This window comes from Cyanistes caeruleus, unplaced genomic scaffold, assembly GCF_971803275.1.
Source record: "Cyanistes caeruleus unplaced genomic scaffold, bCyaCae1.hap1.1 HAP1_SCAFFOLD_103, whole genome shotgun sequence".
Classification (NCBI taxonomy): Eukaryota; Metazoa; Chordata; class Aves; order Passeriformes; family Paridae; genus Cyanistes; species Cyanistes caeruleus.
Window position 1 is genome coordinate 133,347 of NW_028255905.1, and position 18,843 is coordinate 152,189.

Below are 18,843 nucleotides of genomic sequence, written 5' to 3' on the forward strand. Positions count from 1 at the left end.
GCTGAATGAGCTGCACTCAGCAAGGTGTGGTGCATGGTAAAAAGATGAGAGTTGCTGTAGCACATGAGAGGAGAAACAGCATTTGTTTAACCCGTGGTCTGCCAGGGAACCACAAAAGTGTGTCCCATTCCCATCCTTTCCACGTTTGGACCAGTACAAGAGCTGCTTTTTTATTTCCTTTTTTATCTGTTCCTCCACTTTTCCTTTGTGATCTATTTGCCAAGAGCAGTTTGAGTCATTTACCTTTCCACAAACTCTGCCTCGATTTTCTGCTAAAAGGTAATCTGATCCCATCCCATGGTGAAATGTTGTGTTCCTCATCTGCATGGATTGGTCGGGAAGAAGGTTGGGAGCTGTCTGATTGAGTATGTCAGGAAAATTAATCCACAAATCCCAGAGGTTTATGTCTAAAAAGGATACAGGGGAGTCCTTTGACTTTATTTGAATAAAGGGAGAGGCCATGGGGCATTCCCCTGGGGTCTCTCAAATTTTTGGAAGACACAACCTTGTTTTCATCCCAATTTCCCGTCTCTGTGTCCCTCTCTTTCCCCAGTGCCTGAGGTATTGGAGAGGTACAGACTTCCCGGAATGCCTGATACCTAAGATTCCCCTCTAATGTGTAACCCTCCCTCTTAATTTTTAACTCTTATGGAATTTATGGTTTTCTTGCATTATTTCTTTCATTTTTCAATATTTAATCTCATTTATCATAATTATCCTACAGTCTGTAAAGACAAATAGATATTTTCCATTCATCCATCAGTGGAAACTTTCTCATTGTTTCTTCTATCTCTCAGTGCTGGTTTCATGTATCAGCAGACCCACAGCTTGTTTATAAAGACAAATCTGTCATTCCTCTCAGGTATTTCACTGACAGTTTGTAATCTAATTATGGCATTTAAAAGATGAATGGGTTCTCTGGCTCCTGATATGAATTCCTTGGGGTTCCCAGGGGCTGGTCCATGGTGTTGCAGTGAGAAATGTGAGTGAAAATAGGAGAAGAAGGTGACAGGAGAAAAGGGCAGGAAAGATGATGGGAAAATTCTAAGAAGCATGAGTGCAAAAGGGTGAGAAACATAAGGGGAGAGAAGGGAGAGAATGTGAGGGGAAGAGCATGAGAAACTTAACTATTAAAAACAGTAGAACAGTCAGGAAATGTGAGGGAAACATTGTGGAAACCTGAGGGGAAAAAAATAAAAGAGAAACCTGAGGGTGGAAAAAGGCAGAAGATATGAGTGAAAAAAGGGCACAAAATATGAGAGGAAAAGTGTAAGGAACATGAAGAGAAAAGAATGATAAATGTGAAGAAAAAGGTGTGAGAAACATGAGAAGAAAGAAGTGAGAACGCTGAGGAGAAAAGTGAGAAACATAAGGAGAAATTTTGAGAAGGAAAACTGGGATAAGGAGAGAACCAAGAGGGGAGAAAAAGGTGGGAAATGTGAGAGGAAAAGTGTGAGGAACATGAGGTGAAAAGGCTGGGAATCATGAGTAAAAATGATCAGAAGTGTGACAGTCTTGGTTGGGAAAGGGTGGAAATGTGAGGGAGAAAGGACAGGAAATGTGAATGGAGAAAAGGGCAGGAGAAAAGGCACTATTGACAAAAGATCTGTAATAATTCCAAACCCATTCCCCCATCCATTTGTCCATTTATTGGACAAGCCCAGGGCTGCTCTGTGTGTCCGTCTCTACCTCTGCCTTAATTCCCCTTTGGAAGCGGTGGAACTGGCCGGATCTGTGTCGCTAGAGGACACAAAGTGGAGCACGAGGGTTTGAATCACGAAACAGCCAGAGGTTTATTTCATGAGGCAAAAGCCCTTAAAGCCCTTATTTTGGGGTTTTTCAACCCTTTTTATAAGGTGTTCCAATACAGGTTAGCCTGACTGGTAGAAGAAACAACACCTCCCTCATCCCATTGGTGGGACAAGAGAGAAACACTCTCAGAACATCTGTATGATTATTTTGAGAAACTAAAACCTTGTTTTCACTACAGTCCTTGAGAGAGAAGAAAGTTCTCAACAGACTTTCCCTTGGGAACAGATCAGCCCCTGAGAGCTTGAAACTGTCTCAGGTTCAGAAAATCATGTCCACAGATCTGCCCACCAGCAGCAGCTGCTCCAAGCTGGGAACGTGACTGGCGGTGCTGATTTCCAGAGGCTTCTGTCCCCCAGGTGAAGCCAAGGCAGGGCAGGGTTGAAAAGCGCTGCTGCTGCTGCTGCTGCTGCTGCTGCTGGTGCTGCTCTGTGCCAGAGAGCCCCGGCTGGGCAGGGCATGGTGCCCACGCACTGCAGGCTCTTCCTCCTGCTGGGCACACCTGGGAACAAGTCATGATGACTTGTGGGAAAAACAAGAGCTTTGTGGGGGCTGCACTGCTCCTCACACACTCAGGCCACCTACGGCACAGAGCTTTGGCCCCCAAAAAGGTAAACCAGAGGGAAACAGCTGGAAAAGGTTTCATTTCAACCTTTCTTACCTGCTCAACAGAAATGGCCAAAATGAAAGTTACCAAGCAGGGTGTGATCCCCACATCCAGCTCAGAAACAGTTAGAAAGAAGGCAATACTGTATTTCTGCACTGGTTGTGTGGGAAATCCCTTCCCTAACTTGTGCACACCCAGCAATCTCACCTACTCGTTTGTATCCATGGAACTAAGACATACTCAATACTTTGCTGAAGCTCACAGGCTAAACATTCCCCTAAATTATTTGACATATTTAAATCTCATCTCAGAATTTATCAACATGAGAGTAGGGCTGTCCTGAGGGTCTCTGGTCTCATTGTCATAGGTTCAGGAGGAGACCCATGCACAAAAGAACCCAAGACTCAGATGGGGTTGCAAAGCAAATTTATTCTATTAGTTGCAGTAGCAAATACTGCATACCAACCCCAGCATTCCCAAAAACCCGCTGAGCGGGAGAAGGAGCTGAAGCATCGTCCTCAGCAGGAGGGCAGGTAGGCAGTGCCCTTTCAGGACATCCCCTGCATCAAAACAGTGTGCACCTCGTCCTTCTCACCTCTCCACCCCAGACGCAGGCCTTATGTCTCCTGCTCAGGAGTGGCATTTTCCCAGTTCCAGCATCAGCTCCCACAGGGCCAGCATGAGATGAGGCCACAATGGCTCAGAATAGCGACTCCAAGCCAACAAGGCCTCCATTATGCATTGTTCCTCTTTCAAAAGTTAACTGCCCACCGACTGACCAATACATTGCTTCTCTTGCAAGGGTCAAGTTCCCACCCCTTAAACGATACAGTTTTCTTCATTGTCTTGTCAACCTGCTCAAACATGGATCAAATGTGGCAGGGCCTCAAACACGACTGCGGTCCCTTGACACAATCTTTTGGAAACACCCGTTCCTCATCTTCTCCTCTGGATGTCAAGAGATTCCTAAAACCACTTTTTTCCTGTGAATGCATTCCAGCTACCTTCTTACCAGGACCACTCTCTTTATTCTCAAGGCTAAGATAGCCACTTGCAGACATGAATCACTGCAGTGGGGGAATACAGGGTTCAGCACTGTTTGTTAAAGCTAATGGAATTGACGAGCCCTATTTGTTACACTTCAACACCTCTGCTTCCTTTTCTGGGAATTCAACACAAACTTAGTAAGTTCTGCAAGTGCTCTTGCTGTGTAAAGCCACATTGTGTCTTTCATTCAGCAATTCATGAAGAAAGCACAAATTGCCTACTGAGACACTTCTGCTCCCTCCCAAATCACTACTCAAGAACAAGCCTCAGGCACATGCCCACAGTCCCTCTCTGCCAGCAGCTCCGAGCTGCATTGCACAGTGCTTGCTGTGCCCCAGAGAGCACCAAGCAGGCTGGCCTGGTGCCCCTGAATATTTCTGCCAAACCCTCTGCATTTCACACCTTTGCTGTGGCTCAGTGCAGAGCTCCAGGATTGCAGGCGCTTGGTCCCAGAGCTGTGTGAGGCACTGGCTTGTGCAGATGTGCCCTGACTTGCTGTCAGTGCCTCACGCTGGCCTCGGTTCCCCTGGCAGAAATGCCGTGCCTGAAGGACACTGCCCTGTGCTGGAGCCTGCGGAGCAGCCCGGCTCCCTCCCCCTGTGCCCAGAGTGCTTGCACACACTGCTGACCATTGCCAGGAGTTCCAGGGCAGGCGGCAGAAGAGCAGCAATGGTCAGGCAGGGCAGCAGCCCTGGGCTGCTCTTTGCCTTTCTCTCCTCCTGTGCAGACTCCAGACAGCCCATGGCACCAGTGTGTGCTGTGCCCAGCACGGCGCCGCTTCCCCTCAGGAGCAGCCAGCTGCCAGCTTGGCTCTGAGAGCGGAGGATTTGCCTGGTGCCAGCAAGAGGCAGCCAGGGCCAGGCTGCTGCCTCTTGCAGCTCCAAGGGCCTCCTTCCAGCCTGCCTGTGCCGAGGCTCAGGCTTCTCCGGGCTCTGCCAGGGCTCTGCTGGGGCTCCAGCCTGGCCGAGGCCGGGCCCGCTCTCACCTCACAGTCGCTGACAGCTCTGCACCACAGGAGACCTTGCACAGCACCCTCACTGCTCTTTCTGCTTTCTCTCTTCAGCCAGACTCTCCTCCAGCCAAAGAGATTTCTCTTAGGGATACAAATCCAAGTGGCAGGAACCCAAATACTCTCGAGTCACATCTGCACAGCCTGCATCTGCACGGGATGTTTGTGTTGCACCGCTCCTCCTTTGGTTTTTCCTGCAAATGCCATTGCTGTTTCTGCCTCAAATAGAAATGCCAGAGCTGGGCAAAACTTGTCCAGTTGGCCATATTCCAAAGGCAGTGTGGTCTGGGGAGGATGAATGAAGAGGAGCCTTCCCCCCTTACAAACTGTACCAAAGAAGCCATCAATGTCACTTTCCACCTCTAAGAAAAAACTGACAGTTCAGAAGGAAATGTTGAGCTTTCTCACAGGGTCAGAAGGAGAGAAATGTTCCAAAGGAGTTGAGATTTTAGAAATTTTATTTAAAATCCTACTCTACAATCCTACACTACAAACCTACACTACCATCCTGCACTACAATCCTACTCTATAATCCTATTCTACAATCCTACTCTGCAATCCTACTCTATAATCCTACTCTAAGTTGGCCATGGAGAAGACAGTTTATAAATTGATTGTTGCATTCCTGCCTCCTCCTTCCACTTCTTCACGGCAACGATGAGAGGTGCCAAGCTGGACCCAGGCATGGCCGATGTTATAAATTGATGCTGCAGAAAGGAAAAGAAAACAACAAGAAAGCATGATTTTCCAAGCTAAGAGCTTCAAAGGCAGGGGAATACTTTTTAAATGGAAAGGGGATTGAGTCAGAGTAGGTCAGGAGCATGGGGCAAGAGTGGCACAGGTTGCCCCAAGAGCTGGTAGGTGGCCCATCCCTGGAAATATCTGAGGTGTGAGTATCCTGATCTCTTGAAAGATGTCCCTGCTCATTGCAGGACACAGACTAGATGACCTTTCCATGTCCCTGTGTGTTAGTTTGAGATGAATTGACATTTAGGGAAAGAAGTAAGAAACCCCGCACGGAAGTGATTTCTTTGAGAGAAGCTGCTGGGAGCTTCCTCTGTGCCTGAGACAGGCCAATGGCTGGCTAGTTCTGAGAACTGACAACATTTTGCACCATTTAGAAATGAGATGTGCCTCTGTGATGATGCACATTTTGAAAACCACCAGCCCGGGCACTGGCCCTCTTTGCTTCCGGAGCCCGAAGGTAACGGAGCTCTGCTGAGGCCGGCCCTGCTCGCCCACGGCCTGTGCTCCTGGGGGAGGCCGGGCCAGAGCCCAGCGGCTCCCGGGCGGGGGATGGAGGCTGCGGGACCCCGGCCCCAGGCTGGGCCAGGCCACGGCTGCTGACATCTTGCCCACACTAAACCCTCTCCCCGGCGTGCAGCGACGGCTCCAGGCCGAGCCTCCCCTCCCAGCAGCTCCCGGGCAGAGAGAGGGGCCCAGCACAGCCTGAAATCCAACACCGTGACTGCCATGACCTGGGTGAGATTGAACCCTTTCACTTCACAGGTGAGACCTTTCTTATTCTTGTGGGCCTGCTAATAAAATTTGTTATTCCTTTGAAGTTTGAAGCCTGTTTTGCCCTTCTCCTAATCCAGAGCTCCCAGCAAGAAATGAGTAAGTGCCCTGGTGATTTTAGCCAGCGCTAAAACCCAGCACTCCCTGCCAGCCCAGCCCAGTCTAGGATTCCTCCCCACTGTCAGCTGAACAGCACCAAGGTTGGAAGTGAGGAGGATGGGGGCTCATCTGATGCCTTGGATTTCAGTGGAGGAGGAGCCCATCCCTGGGACACTGTTTCACCTGCAGTCCTTTTGGCATTTTACCTGCAGCAGCTCCTTGGCAGACCAGCGCTGCGCCTCGCCTTTCTGCAGGCAGCAGCTCAGGAAGTCACGCAGCAAAGGCGAGAATTGCTCGGGCTGCCGCAGCTGTGGGCTCCCTTCTGTGGCTATGTGGAATTTAGCCTGGGGAAAAAGGAAACACAAGGCTCCACCTGCTTCTTTCCCATCTGGAACTGCTCTCCCAGAGCCCATTGTTCCAGCTCCACTCTGCAGTGGCAGTTTTTGCCCTGGCAGAGAGGCAGAGATGACTTTCCTGTAGCATTTGGATGACGACTTTCCTGTATCATGAAAAAACCCAAGCCCCAAAGCCACAGCTTTGCTAACATCCAGCAGATCTTGCCTTGGCAGCTGATTTCATTGCCTGATCTAGTTAGTGGCAACTACATCAGCAAATACATGTTTCCTTCTCGGAGGATTCCCAGCAGCTTGGCAGCCTTTTTGGAAGAGGGATTTTGCTATTCTAACTAACCCTACTATTTCCAAGGATTCTTACATGAAAAGAATCTCTGCAGTGCTTGTTGGTCCCTTAAGCACAGCTGCCATAAAACAAAACTCATCCAGCTTATTGTCTTGTTCTTGAAAATGATGGTAATTGGAAGAAAAGAAAGGAAATGCAGCAGGTGTTCCTCCGGGAAGGAAACAAACCTTTGGAATCTCATTTTCAACACAGACACATTAAGATGCCTCCACAAATGTATTGGGTTGAAAATGCCTGTTTGGGCACACAGGAGCCACCTGCAGCTCTGTCTCTCAGCACTCTGAAAATTTCAGGTTCCCTTATGTGGCAAAAGGAAAATATTCATGGTGAAATCAGAAGTGTCATCCCTGTGGTAAGCCTGTGCTCGTTGGATTCTCAAGTCAATGCATTAACGCTGTGCCCATCCCAGAAAGTGCCAGGAAACAAACAGGAGGTTTTGGCAGGCTCTCCCCGTCACCAGGCTCCAGCTTGGTGATATGGAGAAAGTGGCTTGGGTTAGGAAAGAAGGTGGTCACTGAGTGTCTCAGCAGCACTGCACAAGAAGCAGAAGAGACTCTGGCTTTACAGCCTCATCTCTGGGTTTCAGACAAGTTACCCTGTGAGAAGAATGGGGCTGCACTTCTTCTCTCAAAAGCACTGTTTTAGAAACTTGGTTTGGTTTGCGTTTCTTTGCTTCATTTCTGGAAAGATAACAGCAGCTCTGAGATGCTTGTTTCCTATTCTTGGGGCCATCTACACAGCCACAAGAGCTGGAACGACTTCTAAGGCAAAGCAAAATGCTGCCTGAGAATGGAGATGGTTTGGGCGAGGTAAGGCTTGAGTTCCCCCAGTGCTGCAACCAAAGCTCCAGCAGATGCTAATGTGCTGCAGGGCCATTTGCAGAAGGGGCCTTGGTGGAAGTACTTCCAGCAGATGGCCATGGGATTTTGTGCAGTGAGCAGAGAACCCGGGACAGGTGAGAAAGACAGCGGGATCAGAGAGTATTTGCTCCTTACCGATCGAGCAGTGAAACTGTCATAAGGAGTTTTTTGTTCGGCCATTTCAATTGCCACAATTCCAAAAGACCACACGTCCACTTTGGGGCCATATGGTTGACGCTTCACCACTTCAGGTGCCATCCACCAAGGAGTCCCGGTCACCGAGCACCGCTGATTTTGCTCAGGGGTGAGCTGAGCAGAAAGGCCAAAATCAGCTGAGGAGAAAGCAAAATACTCTTTTAATTTTAATACTCTCAATTAGGAAACCAAGCCAAAGAATTCCCCAGTAGAAGGTTGAGAATGTGCAGTTGAATTTCCTGGACAACACTCCCTGCTCTGTTTCCTTGGGGCTTTAGCCAAGGCAATATGAATTGGCTACTTCAAACATCCCCCCATTTCTTACACTTCCTCCAGCAGTGCCTTTTGTTCCCCTGAAGGTTTAGATTGCAGCTCCCTCCCTCTGGAAGGAACACACACAGACACACACAGAGCAATAGCACTCTTAGCTGCTTGTGGCTCCTTGTCATAGCTGTGTGCACCCTGCAACTGTGCCTTCAGCCCACAGCAGGGGGGACCCCTGCACTGCCAGCAGCAGCATTTTTGGGGAGCTGGCAGTCACTGAAAGCAGCCCCACACCCCCCATTCCTGGAAGGCTGAAGCTGAGCAAGAATACACTGACCCAGCTTGACAGAGCCGTCGGTTCTGAGAAGGATGTTGTTGCTCTTGACATCTCGATGGATCACGTGGTTGGAGTGAAGAAAATCCAGACCATGCAGGCACTGAGAGAGAAAAGAGAACCAGGGGGGCAAAAAGTAGTGCTGTGAGTTCATCGCACAAGAAAGGAAACAGCTGTGGAAGGTTCCCTTTGCAGGGGAATGGGGAGGAATGGCAGAACACAGTGCCATTGAGAGCAAGAGCCTGCTGCTCCCACAGTAGCAGAGCAGCACCTTTCTCAGTGGAGAACTGCAAATGCCAATGCAAGAGACAGAGATAGAATACAAGAGCAGGGGATAAGAGTACAGGAAGTGAGTCCAGTGAGTGTAGGGGCACTGGCAGACAGTTCACTTGAGATGCTCTTGCTTGCCCATAGCCGAGCAGCAGCACAGAAACCAAGCTTGGCCCATGAAATCCCTCCTGTTCTGAGCCCCTGTTTCCCAGACAATGCAGCTCAAGGCCTTGGAAGCACAGATGGGATCCCTTACCTCCCGACTGACAGCTGCAATCTCTCCTTCAGACATTTGAATCTCGTCGATGAGATCTCTCAGAGTGCCTCCGTCCATGTACTCCATCACCAGCCAGAGTTCCTCATGCACAAGGTAGCTGAAAAAAGGAAACAAGGCCATGCAGGTGAACATGCACGGCTAGCTTGGTTTTTTGCTTGAGTCTTGTTTCTGGGTCCCTTGGAGACAAGGGCAGAAGAAAAGGCATAGACATTGCCTCTAGGCTGTGCAGTGTTTGCAGTCTGTGCTGTCTCAAGGAGAAAGGCAGTTTAGGAAGAGCCCAGATAAAAAACCTGTCACGCATGGCATTTCTGGAAATAAGCACCTAGTCTTCCTGGCATGCACAGCAATGGAAAAGAGGGGCAACAATGCAAGGGCAATCCTCTCTTGGATGGTTCATCAGCATTTAAGAAACTTGAAAAACTGAGTCCCAAAGAACTGTGGAGGCAATGAACTTACAAGGTATTGAATTCTTAAGATAGGGCTGATGCAGGTTTTTGAACAATTTTCAGTCTGCATTTGCCAGGGTGGATTCATGCAGACAAAATGCAGTCTCTTCCCATCCATTGGAGATAAGTAGAGAAATAATCATTAACAACTCTATTTCCTGCCACTGACCAAAGTGGGTTTTTAAGCTCTCATGCTTGTAGTATGTAAAGAAACATTCAAGGGATAGGACCGTGACCACTCACCTGGCTAAGTAATTCACGATCCTGGGACTCCTATTACTCTCCATGATCCTGATTTCATTCATGGTTAGTATCTTCCTACTCACTCCTTGCACATTTATTTTCTTGATGGCCACCTCAAATGACATTGAAAAGGAGTAATTTGAGAAAATTGGTAGCATGAGACCAAAACACACATGGAGCAAGTGATTTTGGAATGGCACAGCCAAGCTGTGCCAAAGTGCCTTGTGATTAGACCTCATCACCGGAGTAATTAGGGAGTGACATTCCAACAGCCCATTTCTCTGCTCCCTTGGGGGCCAGTTACAGGACATGTGGCCACTGGCGATTTGCCTTGTCCACAAAGCCTGTTCCAAGTGCAATTTGCAGGCTGGCTCCAGTCTGTGCTTCTTGTGCCTTTTCAGCACAGCTCTACTCAAAGCTCCAGCCACAGCTGTCAGCAGTGGGGAAAGGCCTGGAGAGCAGCAGAGGCTGCAGGGGCTGTTGACATTTACCTCTCCTCCTGTTGCAATGTCAAGTGCTCTGGAAACCTCTCCAAAACCCCTAGAAACAAAACAGCAGCAAAGAAAGGAGAAGCCATTTAGATCTTGCAGTGGAAGCCAGTCCAGACAGGAGAGCTCTGCTGTAAATGCCTAAAAGCTGCAGGTTGCAGGAGGGGTCTGCCAGAAGGCAGATGATGCATTTTCCCCTCAAGTGCCTGGGCACTGGGCCTGTTCCTGAAGCCTTGGGCTTTACTGCCTCAGCTCCAAAAGGCAGCTTATTCCTTCATCTCGGCTATCAGCTTCTAAACTGTGCAATTCTAATCCTGAGCATGGAGTATTTCCTTTAGCAAACTCTTGGAGAGAAATGTTCCTGAGAACTGTTATCTGACAGCTCTCATAGGAGGTAGGTTATGCTTTCAGGCAAGCAAGATTCTTCTCCTTTCATTAGTGTGGCCAGATGATTTGGAGACATCCCAAAATGCGAAGGAAATGAATCCTGAGCTGTCCCACACTTGAGAGACAAGCAGATTTCCCAGGTTCTGTTCCTTGCTGCAGGCAAGACCTTGGCAGCATGGAGATGTCTTTGACAATGCCTTCTGAGCACACTTGACAAATTCTGGCCAGTACTGAGAGATGGGGCAGACTAAGCCCGCTGCCTAAACATGTGGACAACTTGTCTGACTTCCCACTTGATGGATATTCCCCCAGTGAAACACCTGGCTCATGGCTGTGTAGAAGTGACTGTGGTTGGACTCACCCGCTGCCAAGACTTTCCAGTTCAATGTATTTTGTGATGGGATTTTCGTTGTTCACCATTCTCCCTGAGGGAAACAAAATGCAAGATGCTGACTTTCAGGCAGAGATCCCAACTTGCAGGAGATGCCAAAGGCAGCCCCGCTGTCTGGGGCTCTGAACCCTCTGTGGTCAGCTGGGCAGCAAGCACAGCAGCAACAAGACAGGCAGTTGTGCAGTACAAATGGGCAGCAGAGAGACTGATTTTGTCCAGTCCTTGGAAGGAAATGAAGCACAGAGAGCACAGCAGGGCACAGCACAAGGCTGGCAAAGGCCAAGCATGAGCACTGACAAGCAATGGCAAGAAGACACAGCCAGCCTGAGCCCCTGACAAGCTGTGGCCCCTGTTCAGGACACAACAGCATTGCCTTGGAGATCAGACACACCCAGGTGCAGATCAAGGCCCTTTTGTGTCCCAGCAGGTGAAGGTAGACACCAAATCAGCTGGGATCTTTTCTCAGCCCCACCAGGTCTTTTCTGAGAGCACAGCACTGGCAGCTGTTATGGGCAAGTAGCAGATTAAATGGGTTGTGCTGCAGAATCACAAAGGGCTTGATGTGTTTTCCCAGAGACTGATCTGAGCAGGGCTTGGGCCAATAGGTAGGATTCTAAGAGTCATGGGAATGGCTGGGAATCAGGGATGAAAAAGTGCCATGGATCTGAGGAATACACAGCACAGGGGCTGCAGGCTCGCTCCTGAGAAATGCCTGCAGTGCTGTTTTATCTGATCACACCACGTGGATGTGTCTCTTGGACACATCTTTATAAGAATAAAACTAGGATATTAATTACAGATTGTTATACAAGTATCTGTTTCTTCATTGTGGGCCCAATGAAAACATCTCTTGCTCTCTGTTTCTGCTGTCACCTGATGTAGTTTCAAAGGAGTCCTCACTGACAAAAATACAGCATTCTCATAAAAACCTTGTAGATGTAGTAGAGGCAATAAGAACAGTCCTAAAAATGACACCAGTAAGACACATGGGGCAGAACAGCTCTTTCAGGATGGAGAAAAAGCAAAAACCCCTAAATGCAAAACCAAACAAGGCTAAAAACTGAAAACTAAAAACGGAACCACAACAAAAAGACAAAACCCCAAAACCAATCAGTATCTCTGAAGTCTTTTGGTTCTGACAAGTGCTGGGAAGTCTGGAGTCTAATGAGAATTTAGGAATCAAATATTCTGTACAGTTTGGCCACTAGCACACAGGACTTGCACAGATCATTTGCTGTGCCACAGCCTCCTGCTGATCCAAGAACAATTCCTGCTTCTGCCTTTAGTGGCAAGGGAATGCCAGGCAAAGCCAAGCCAGTCCAAGCTGCCCTCAGAGGCAGCAGGAACAGCCAGAGCGCTCTCTCGCTGCCTCAGAGCACAGCAGTTCCTGTGGGGAGTCCTAAATGTCTCTGGGACACCAAAGTGAGGAGGATCATTTGCTACAGCTCTGCTGGCACGTGCACACAATACACTGTCCCTCAGACAAGAAATACACCAGACGTACTCAGTTGCTCCACGAAGTCTCCCTGGCTCTCCTGGAGCTGAGCAGCAGATGTGTCACTGCTGGAAATGGACAAACTGCCCCGGCTCCACTGCTCAGCTTGGGCAACAAAGGCTCCTTTAGATGCTGCTGCTGCTGCTGCTGCTGCAGCAGATGGAATGGAAGAGCCTGTGTAGATCTGCGAGAAGAAAGGAGTTTGTGTCAGAAAGCTGGCTTGCAGAGATTACCCCGAGTTCCCTTTTCAAATGCAAGCACTTAGGAAGTTGCTGTTAGCCACATGCAAAGCTCATCAACTGGATTTTTGGATGCCCACTTCTGGAACCAAATGGTCAAAACCCAAGGTTGGTTTTAATCAAGTTGATGGCCAGTTTCATATTCCATTTTCCTGGATTTTCTGAAGGATGACTGCAACAACGACCATTCCACTTCCTCCCAAGGATCCCTTTCCCCCTCCAAGGGCTGCAGACACATTTGCAGCTCCTTGTTCTAATGTTGGAGCTCCTCCCCCTCAGTCCTCTTTTCCTGCACCATCTTCAGAAGGTGCTCAGCCTGCAGCACTTGTGCTTGGGACAGTACCTGTGCCTGCCGCCGACCTTGGGGCTCTTCATCAGCCGGCATTTGCTGGAAGCCTTCGCAGGCTGCCAGGTGAGATATCAACACGTCCACCTCAAGTCAAAGAGAACAAAGCAGTCAGAGACCACAGCTTGTCCCTGTGTGCCAAGGCTCATTGACTGTGAGCAAAGGGAAGGAGCAGGACAGCAGCAGATTCACCAAGGCATACAGACAGCTTGCAGCTTGTATTCCAAATCTGTCTGGGGGACTGTGTTCACTTGCAAAAAGCCCTGAAGAAACAAGGAGAGCAGGAGCAGGCCAGCAGGAATCCCTTGAGATGAGTGCTGGCAAAAGGGGCAAATGACTGGTGCCACTGTCCAGGGCAGCAGCTGAGATTGAGCACAGCAGGAAATGTCCTTCCAAGCAGCTGGGATAGACACTACAGCAGGATGGCACTGAGAGGCATCAGCCCAGCCCCCTGCTGCTCTGCAGAGGAAAGGCAAGAAGGGCAGAAAGCACCAGACTGCAGTGACTGCTGTGCCTATCGCTCTTTCACTCACTCGATTTTCTAGAGCCTCTTGCTGCTGAACGAGGAGATGGAATTTCTCTTCGATGATTCTTCTTTCTTCCTCCAGCCTGTTCTCCCTTTCCCTGATCCTAGCCTCAGCTTCCTGCAGCTCTGCCAGAAGCTCCTCCTCGGAGGCCTGTGAAGAATGACAGAGAGGAATGTCCATGAGTGGAGTGTCGGCCACACTTTCACTCACCTGGTTCTGTTGATTTCCTCTCTGCCAGGGGAGATTCATCTCCTCTTCGATGCTTCTGTCTTCCTCAGGCCTCCTCTTCACTGCCATGATGGCCCTCGGAGCTTCGGGCAGCTCTGCCTGGGGCTCTGCCTCGATGTTCTGTACACACAAATGGAGAGCAAGTGCCTGGGAGCTGCCATCAGGCTCAGCTTCTTCCTCAGTTTCAGCCTCAAAATCACACTCATTCAGTCACTTCTTTCTGCTTCCCTACCCACCTCTGCTTCCACTGTAACCTCCTGTCCCGCTGCTGATCTCTGCAGAGGCTCTTTGCTTTCAGGGCCTCTGGCACTCGTGGCCTGTTCAGTCCCAAGAGCTGCGTTTTATGCCACTCTTCCTGCCCTTCACTCTGTCCCCTACTGGGTCAGCCTTACCTGGCCATTCTCCAGTGGCTCTTCCACCTGCTGCCCCAGCTGCTCTTCCTGCTCTTGGGCTGGGAACAGCTCTCCCTCAGGCTGGCACGGCCGTCCTGATAAAACAATCTGCTCCTGCTCTTTCTCTAGGAGGACCTGCAGAGAAAGCAAGAGAAGATGGGCTTCAACTTCTCATCCAACATTTGTGGGCCAAGACTCAAAGGCTGATGGGCTCCCACGTTCCCAAAGCTCTGTGCTGCTGCTCTCCTGCCTTGTTCTCTGCCCGTGGGGAAGCACAGATTCCAAAGTGACCCTGGCAGTGCAATCAGGGCCCATCTGGCACTGAATCTCCAACAGACTCTTGGACAGCTGACAGGAAATGTGGGGCATTTCTCAAGGGCCTCCTTCCCCTTCTGCTGTGTCCTGCTTGTCTCTCCCTAGTGACTGACAGCCAGCCCTGTCCCACAGCTCCATCCTGGCTCTGCAGGGGCTTCCTGGGTGAGCTCAGCCCTTGGGAGAGACACTGCTGGAGTTCATGTTCTTTTCAGGCCTGCCCTGCCACTCCTGCCCTTCTGACATCTACACTCTTGTTAGAAATCCTGCTCATTCAGGAGACAAGGATGTGTGCAATTGGATCCTCTGCTGCAGGTCAGAGAGCCTCTATGGCCACCTCAGGATATGGAAGAGGACCAAGGTGTTTCTCCTCCCTCTTTTGTCAGCTGAGAATTCTGAGTGGCACTGACAGAGATCCTCAAAAGGCCCCAGCAACAAATTAATTGACACACCCCTAGGGATGCCAGTGAAGGAAGCCATGGGTCATGTAATGCATGTATGACCAAAGTCACCAAAAACCACCTAAACCATGGAATTGTCCCACCTCAGTAGGACAGGCAGAAATTTATAGGTTAAACAGGGAGTGTCAGGACAGAAGAGGCAGGAGGAGGAAAACAGCTCTGAGGAGAAAAAACAACCATCTCTAAAGGGGTTCTTAGCAACACAAGACAGCACTCAAGTACTTGCAGCTTTGCCCCCACACTAGGCTCCAATGCAGTTTCCAAAGCTGCAGACTTCACCACAAAACGTATCAAGAGAAACTTGCCACTTGTGGATTTTGCCTCAGAAGAAGGGTTCAGAACTACACAGTTTGTTTCTTTGGCCACACAGGACAAGAATGGCCGGCCACAGCTTCATGGACAACACAATCATCTCCTTGCAGCTTATCAAAAGCCAAAAGACAGGTGGCCTAAAAGACTCTGCAGAAGTGAAGAATTACTCCAGAAAACTGCAGAACAATTCTCCAGTTCATCCAGAGGTTTCCAAAAAGGGACAGCAAACAAAGCAAGCCCTGTGAGCCCCAGAAATGCCGTGTGAGCCCTTGGCCATGGCTTGGCAGAAGCCAAGAGACAGAGCTTCCCTGAGCCAAGCAGCCAGCTGCTCACCCGCAGGCAGCAGCGCTTTGGGGCCTCAGCACGACGGCTCAAAGCCCAATTTCCAGCTGCCACAGGATGGGGGAATGGCTGGGTGCTGGCAGGACTCCAGCACTCAGCATCCTCAGCCAGCAACAGCAAGTGCTGGCTGCTCAGAAACTTGCAGCTCTGCCTTGCACTAAAGACAGCAGCACCCAGCACTGGCACTTACTGTCTGGGCATGGTCAGGCTGGGCTGTGACCACAGCTGGAGGCTCGTGCTCCTTTTGCTCATTTTGCTCCTCTTTGGCCTCTTCTCCAGGAGCAGAGGGAGCCACAGCAGAGTCTGCTCTTGCTTCTGGGCTCTGTGGACAGATGGTGGAGTTAGGGACAGGCAGCTCCTATCATTTAGAACCTTATTTCTCTTCAGCTCGATTTCTACAACCAGCTCTACCAAGCACAAATCATCAGCTTTGATAGCAATGGGATTCTAAGTCTCTCCAACTAAATTAAAATGGGTTAATTCAGCCAGGCTGCAAATAGTTCTGAATTAGAGAGTTCACCCTGGCTACTATCAGCAATCAACGTTCTCTCTGCAAATCTGAGCTTTGAGTTCTTTTAAAGCTCTGCAATGGAAAATTAGGAAATAGCCAACAATGCCTTTGCTATTGCTGTTGTAAACATGGAAATGGATCTTCTTTCAGCCCACCCAGCTGGCCCTCTGCACTCTACTGCCACAGGCCAAGCTCACAGTTCCCTGCACAATTCTGAAACACCAGGAGCATCAAATGTTCCTTTCTGACTCACCTCAGGATCGGCACCTCTGAACACACGGCTCAGATGACCTGCAGTGGGCAAGGAAAAGGAACCAAATTCTTTGAGAAAACTGGAGAGAACCGTGGCCTATTTAGAGCAGCATCTGAGAAGATCTCCCAGTCTGCATTTTCAAAGGTGTCCTGCTTGACTGGTGTGGTTTAAAGCAGCAACTAAAAAAACACTAGAAAACTTACTTATTTCTTGCAGTGAGATATGGATTAGAACAAGAGCAAAACAGGCTTAAAACTTAAATGGAATAAAGAAAGTTTATTGACAAAAACTACAAGAATAAGAAACCAGAATAAAACTTCCAGAACAACCCTTTTCTCCCCCACTACCCAACCATTCCCTTGTTTACATGACAACATGGAGACAAAAAACTTTGGAACTTTGGTGTTTACAACAGTCCCAATTCCTGCTAGAGTCTTTTCATCAGTCTTTGTAGAGAAACAGAAGTCTTCTTCTGCTATCTATGGAGTTTTTCACATGAAAACTATTTTTCTTCATAGCTTTCTATTTCTCTGATGCCAGCTGCCCGGAAATCTGCCATCAGTTGTCTCCTCCCATTTCCCATCACTCTGAGGTGTGTTATGGGTCATGAGTCTAGGGATGTCATTTTTATGATTGAGTTATTCAAAGGCAAAAGTTCTCTTTATCTGTTTTTGTGAGGCCTCCTGGAAACAGAAGTTTTCTTTTTGCTTCTTAAAAGCCACAAATCTTCAACTCTTACTTCTCCCGCTCTGTTCCAGCATCTCACAGTGTCACAACTACTTCATCATTTGCTCAAAATCCACACTTGGAAACACTCCATTCCTCCCAATATACTCTGTCATGAATTAAAGGAGTTTTTTTCAGAACACTACTGTCCATGCCCATAGCTTTAACAGAAAAATATTTCAGCTTATTAAAGCATCTCCTTATTTCTCTTCCCCCTCTCGATTTAATGTTTTTCTTCACTCTCTTTGATGGGTAGATGGTTGATCACTCCCTCTCTCTCTCTCTGGAAAAAAAGGATTAATCTGGAAGTCTCATGCAGGCAGTAAAAGAGTTAAAATCTTGCTAAAGCTGCAGATGTTGATGGTGTCAGGTTTCAGTTCAGTGGCAGAAACTGCAAACCAAGTCAGGCTGGCCGGCTCTGTTTCTCCCCCCACCCCGCCCTCTGCAGCCTTGTCCGGCCTGGAGGGGGGGAGGAGGCCGAGACAGAGCCCTGTGACCTCGTCAGAAGCCAGAAACCAAAGAGAGCAAGAAATTCCCGGCCTCACATCTTCAGGTGGTGTTCACAGGTTGATCTCACTTCTCAATAGTTAAAACCGCTGCCAATTCTCACCCATGGCCAGGAATTAGTCAGGAGAAAAAACTCCCATCAGCCTCCAGCAGTTTCAACTTCCCGAGCTCTCAGAGCTATCTTAAAAGTAAAGTCACCCCAAGAGATTGAGCCAGCAAAGTGAGGAAATGCCAGACTCTGCTGCCACAGGCTCTCCCATGGAGGGAACAGAAGCCCTGCAAATGCTGCCCGCAGCCCCCTGGCTACAGACACCCCGTGTTTTGCTGAAGGTGTTGACAGGAGCTTTACCAAACCAGGGGCATCCTCATGGTCTTTGTGTTTCAATAGCAACCCGGTCACTAAGAAAGAGCAGGGAGACCTACAAAAGCCAGCTCAGGTTCCAGCCAGGGAAAACCTCTACTTACGTGCCAGGTTGGTGAGGTAATAGCCGGCATAGCCAATGCCATAAATGGCGCAAACTGCAACAGCGAGCTGCTCCATCATTGTAGCACTGCTGTGCCAGTTTGCACACTCTGCTCCACAACAAAAACAAACACGGCTCCTGTCAGTGTGCAGCTGCCCACTGACAAACGCCTCAAGCAGGAGGATGCTCCTGCACTGAGCAAGCCCAAGAGCTGCTCTGACCCTGAGGCCTTCCGTGCACCAAGGCAACCTTGGGATGTCACCACGACAAGGTGGCATCCATGCCCTGACATCACAAAGCCAATGCTCTGCGCTGCTCTGGGAATTGATGCAGAGCAACCCAACCTTCCCTACAGCAAACACAAAATTGCCTGGCAGGTTCTCCTCTGTCACAAAGTGTCACAAATCCTTTGGTGGGCTGTGGGAAATGGAAAGACAGAAACTTCCACAGATACTGAAGGGTTTGATTGACAGCCTTGGAAGGAGCTTGGGTTCATGCAATGCTAAAGGTTCACAGACGTTGAGTCGAGAATTCGTAAGCTTATGTTCCTATAGCTGCAAGTAAGAATATGCCATAAGTAAATAAAAAACTGTATTGAGTGAGATGGTGGAGAGTTTTCATCTGTGATTGTGTGATTTTATAGAGTAAGCTATGAATCTAAATATTATCCTAAGAAGCACATGTGTGTAGGTGAGCTAGCAGTGTATTGGGTGAAAAGCAGACACAGTGCAGCAGAACTTGGCAAAGGTGAAAGGTGATTAAGTAATAATAAACCTCTTCAATTT

General features: G+C 49.0%; 1 protein-coding gene across 1 annotated transcript; it reads right to left on the reverse strand.

The window, feature by feature from the left end:
• Positions 1-4,912: 4,912 nt before the first annotated feature.
• Positions 4,913-18,442, reverse strand: LOC147646276 (uncharacterized). The gene is made up of 15 exons (XM_086873673.1): positions 18,060-18,442; positions 16,362-16,399; positions 15,788-15,919; positions 14,171-14,305; positions 13,557-13,898; positions 13,021-13,110; positions 12,448-12,622; positions 10,914-10,977; positions 10,169-10,217; positions 9,678-9,790; positions 8,968-9,085; positions 8,445-8,544; positions 7,784-7,980; positions 6,296-6,433; positions 4,913-5,179 (listed from the first exon to the last, which is right to left on the reverse strand). The coding sequence occupies exons 1-15, from the start codon at positions 18,334-18,336 to the stop codon at positions 5,051-5,053; spliced, it is 2,097 nt and encodes a 698-aa protein (XP_086729799.1). The 5' UTR covers positions 18,337-18,442; the 3' UTR covers positions 4,913-5,050.
• Positions 18,443-18,843: the final 401 nt, after the last annotated feature.

Coding starts and splice junctions, on each gene's coding strand:
- LOC147646276 (XM_086873673.1), bottom strand. CDS start 18,336: ATGCCACCTTGTCGTGGTGACATCCCAAGGTTGCCTTGGTGCACGGAA. Junction 16,400..18,059: donor TTACCTCACCAACCTGGCAC/GTAAGTAGAGGT, acceptor TGCCCACTGCAG/GTCATCTGAGCCGTGTGTTC. Junction 10,218..10,913: donor CTGGAAAGTCTTGGCAGCGG/GTGAGTCCAACC, acceptor TTTTGTTTCTAG/GGGTTTTGGAGAGGTTTCCA.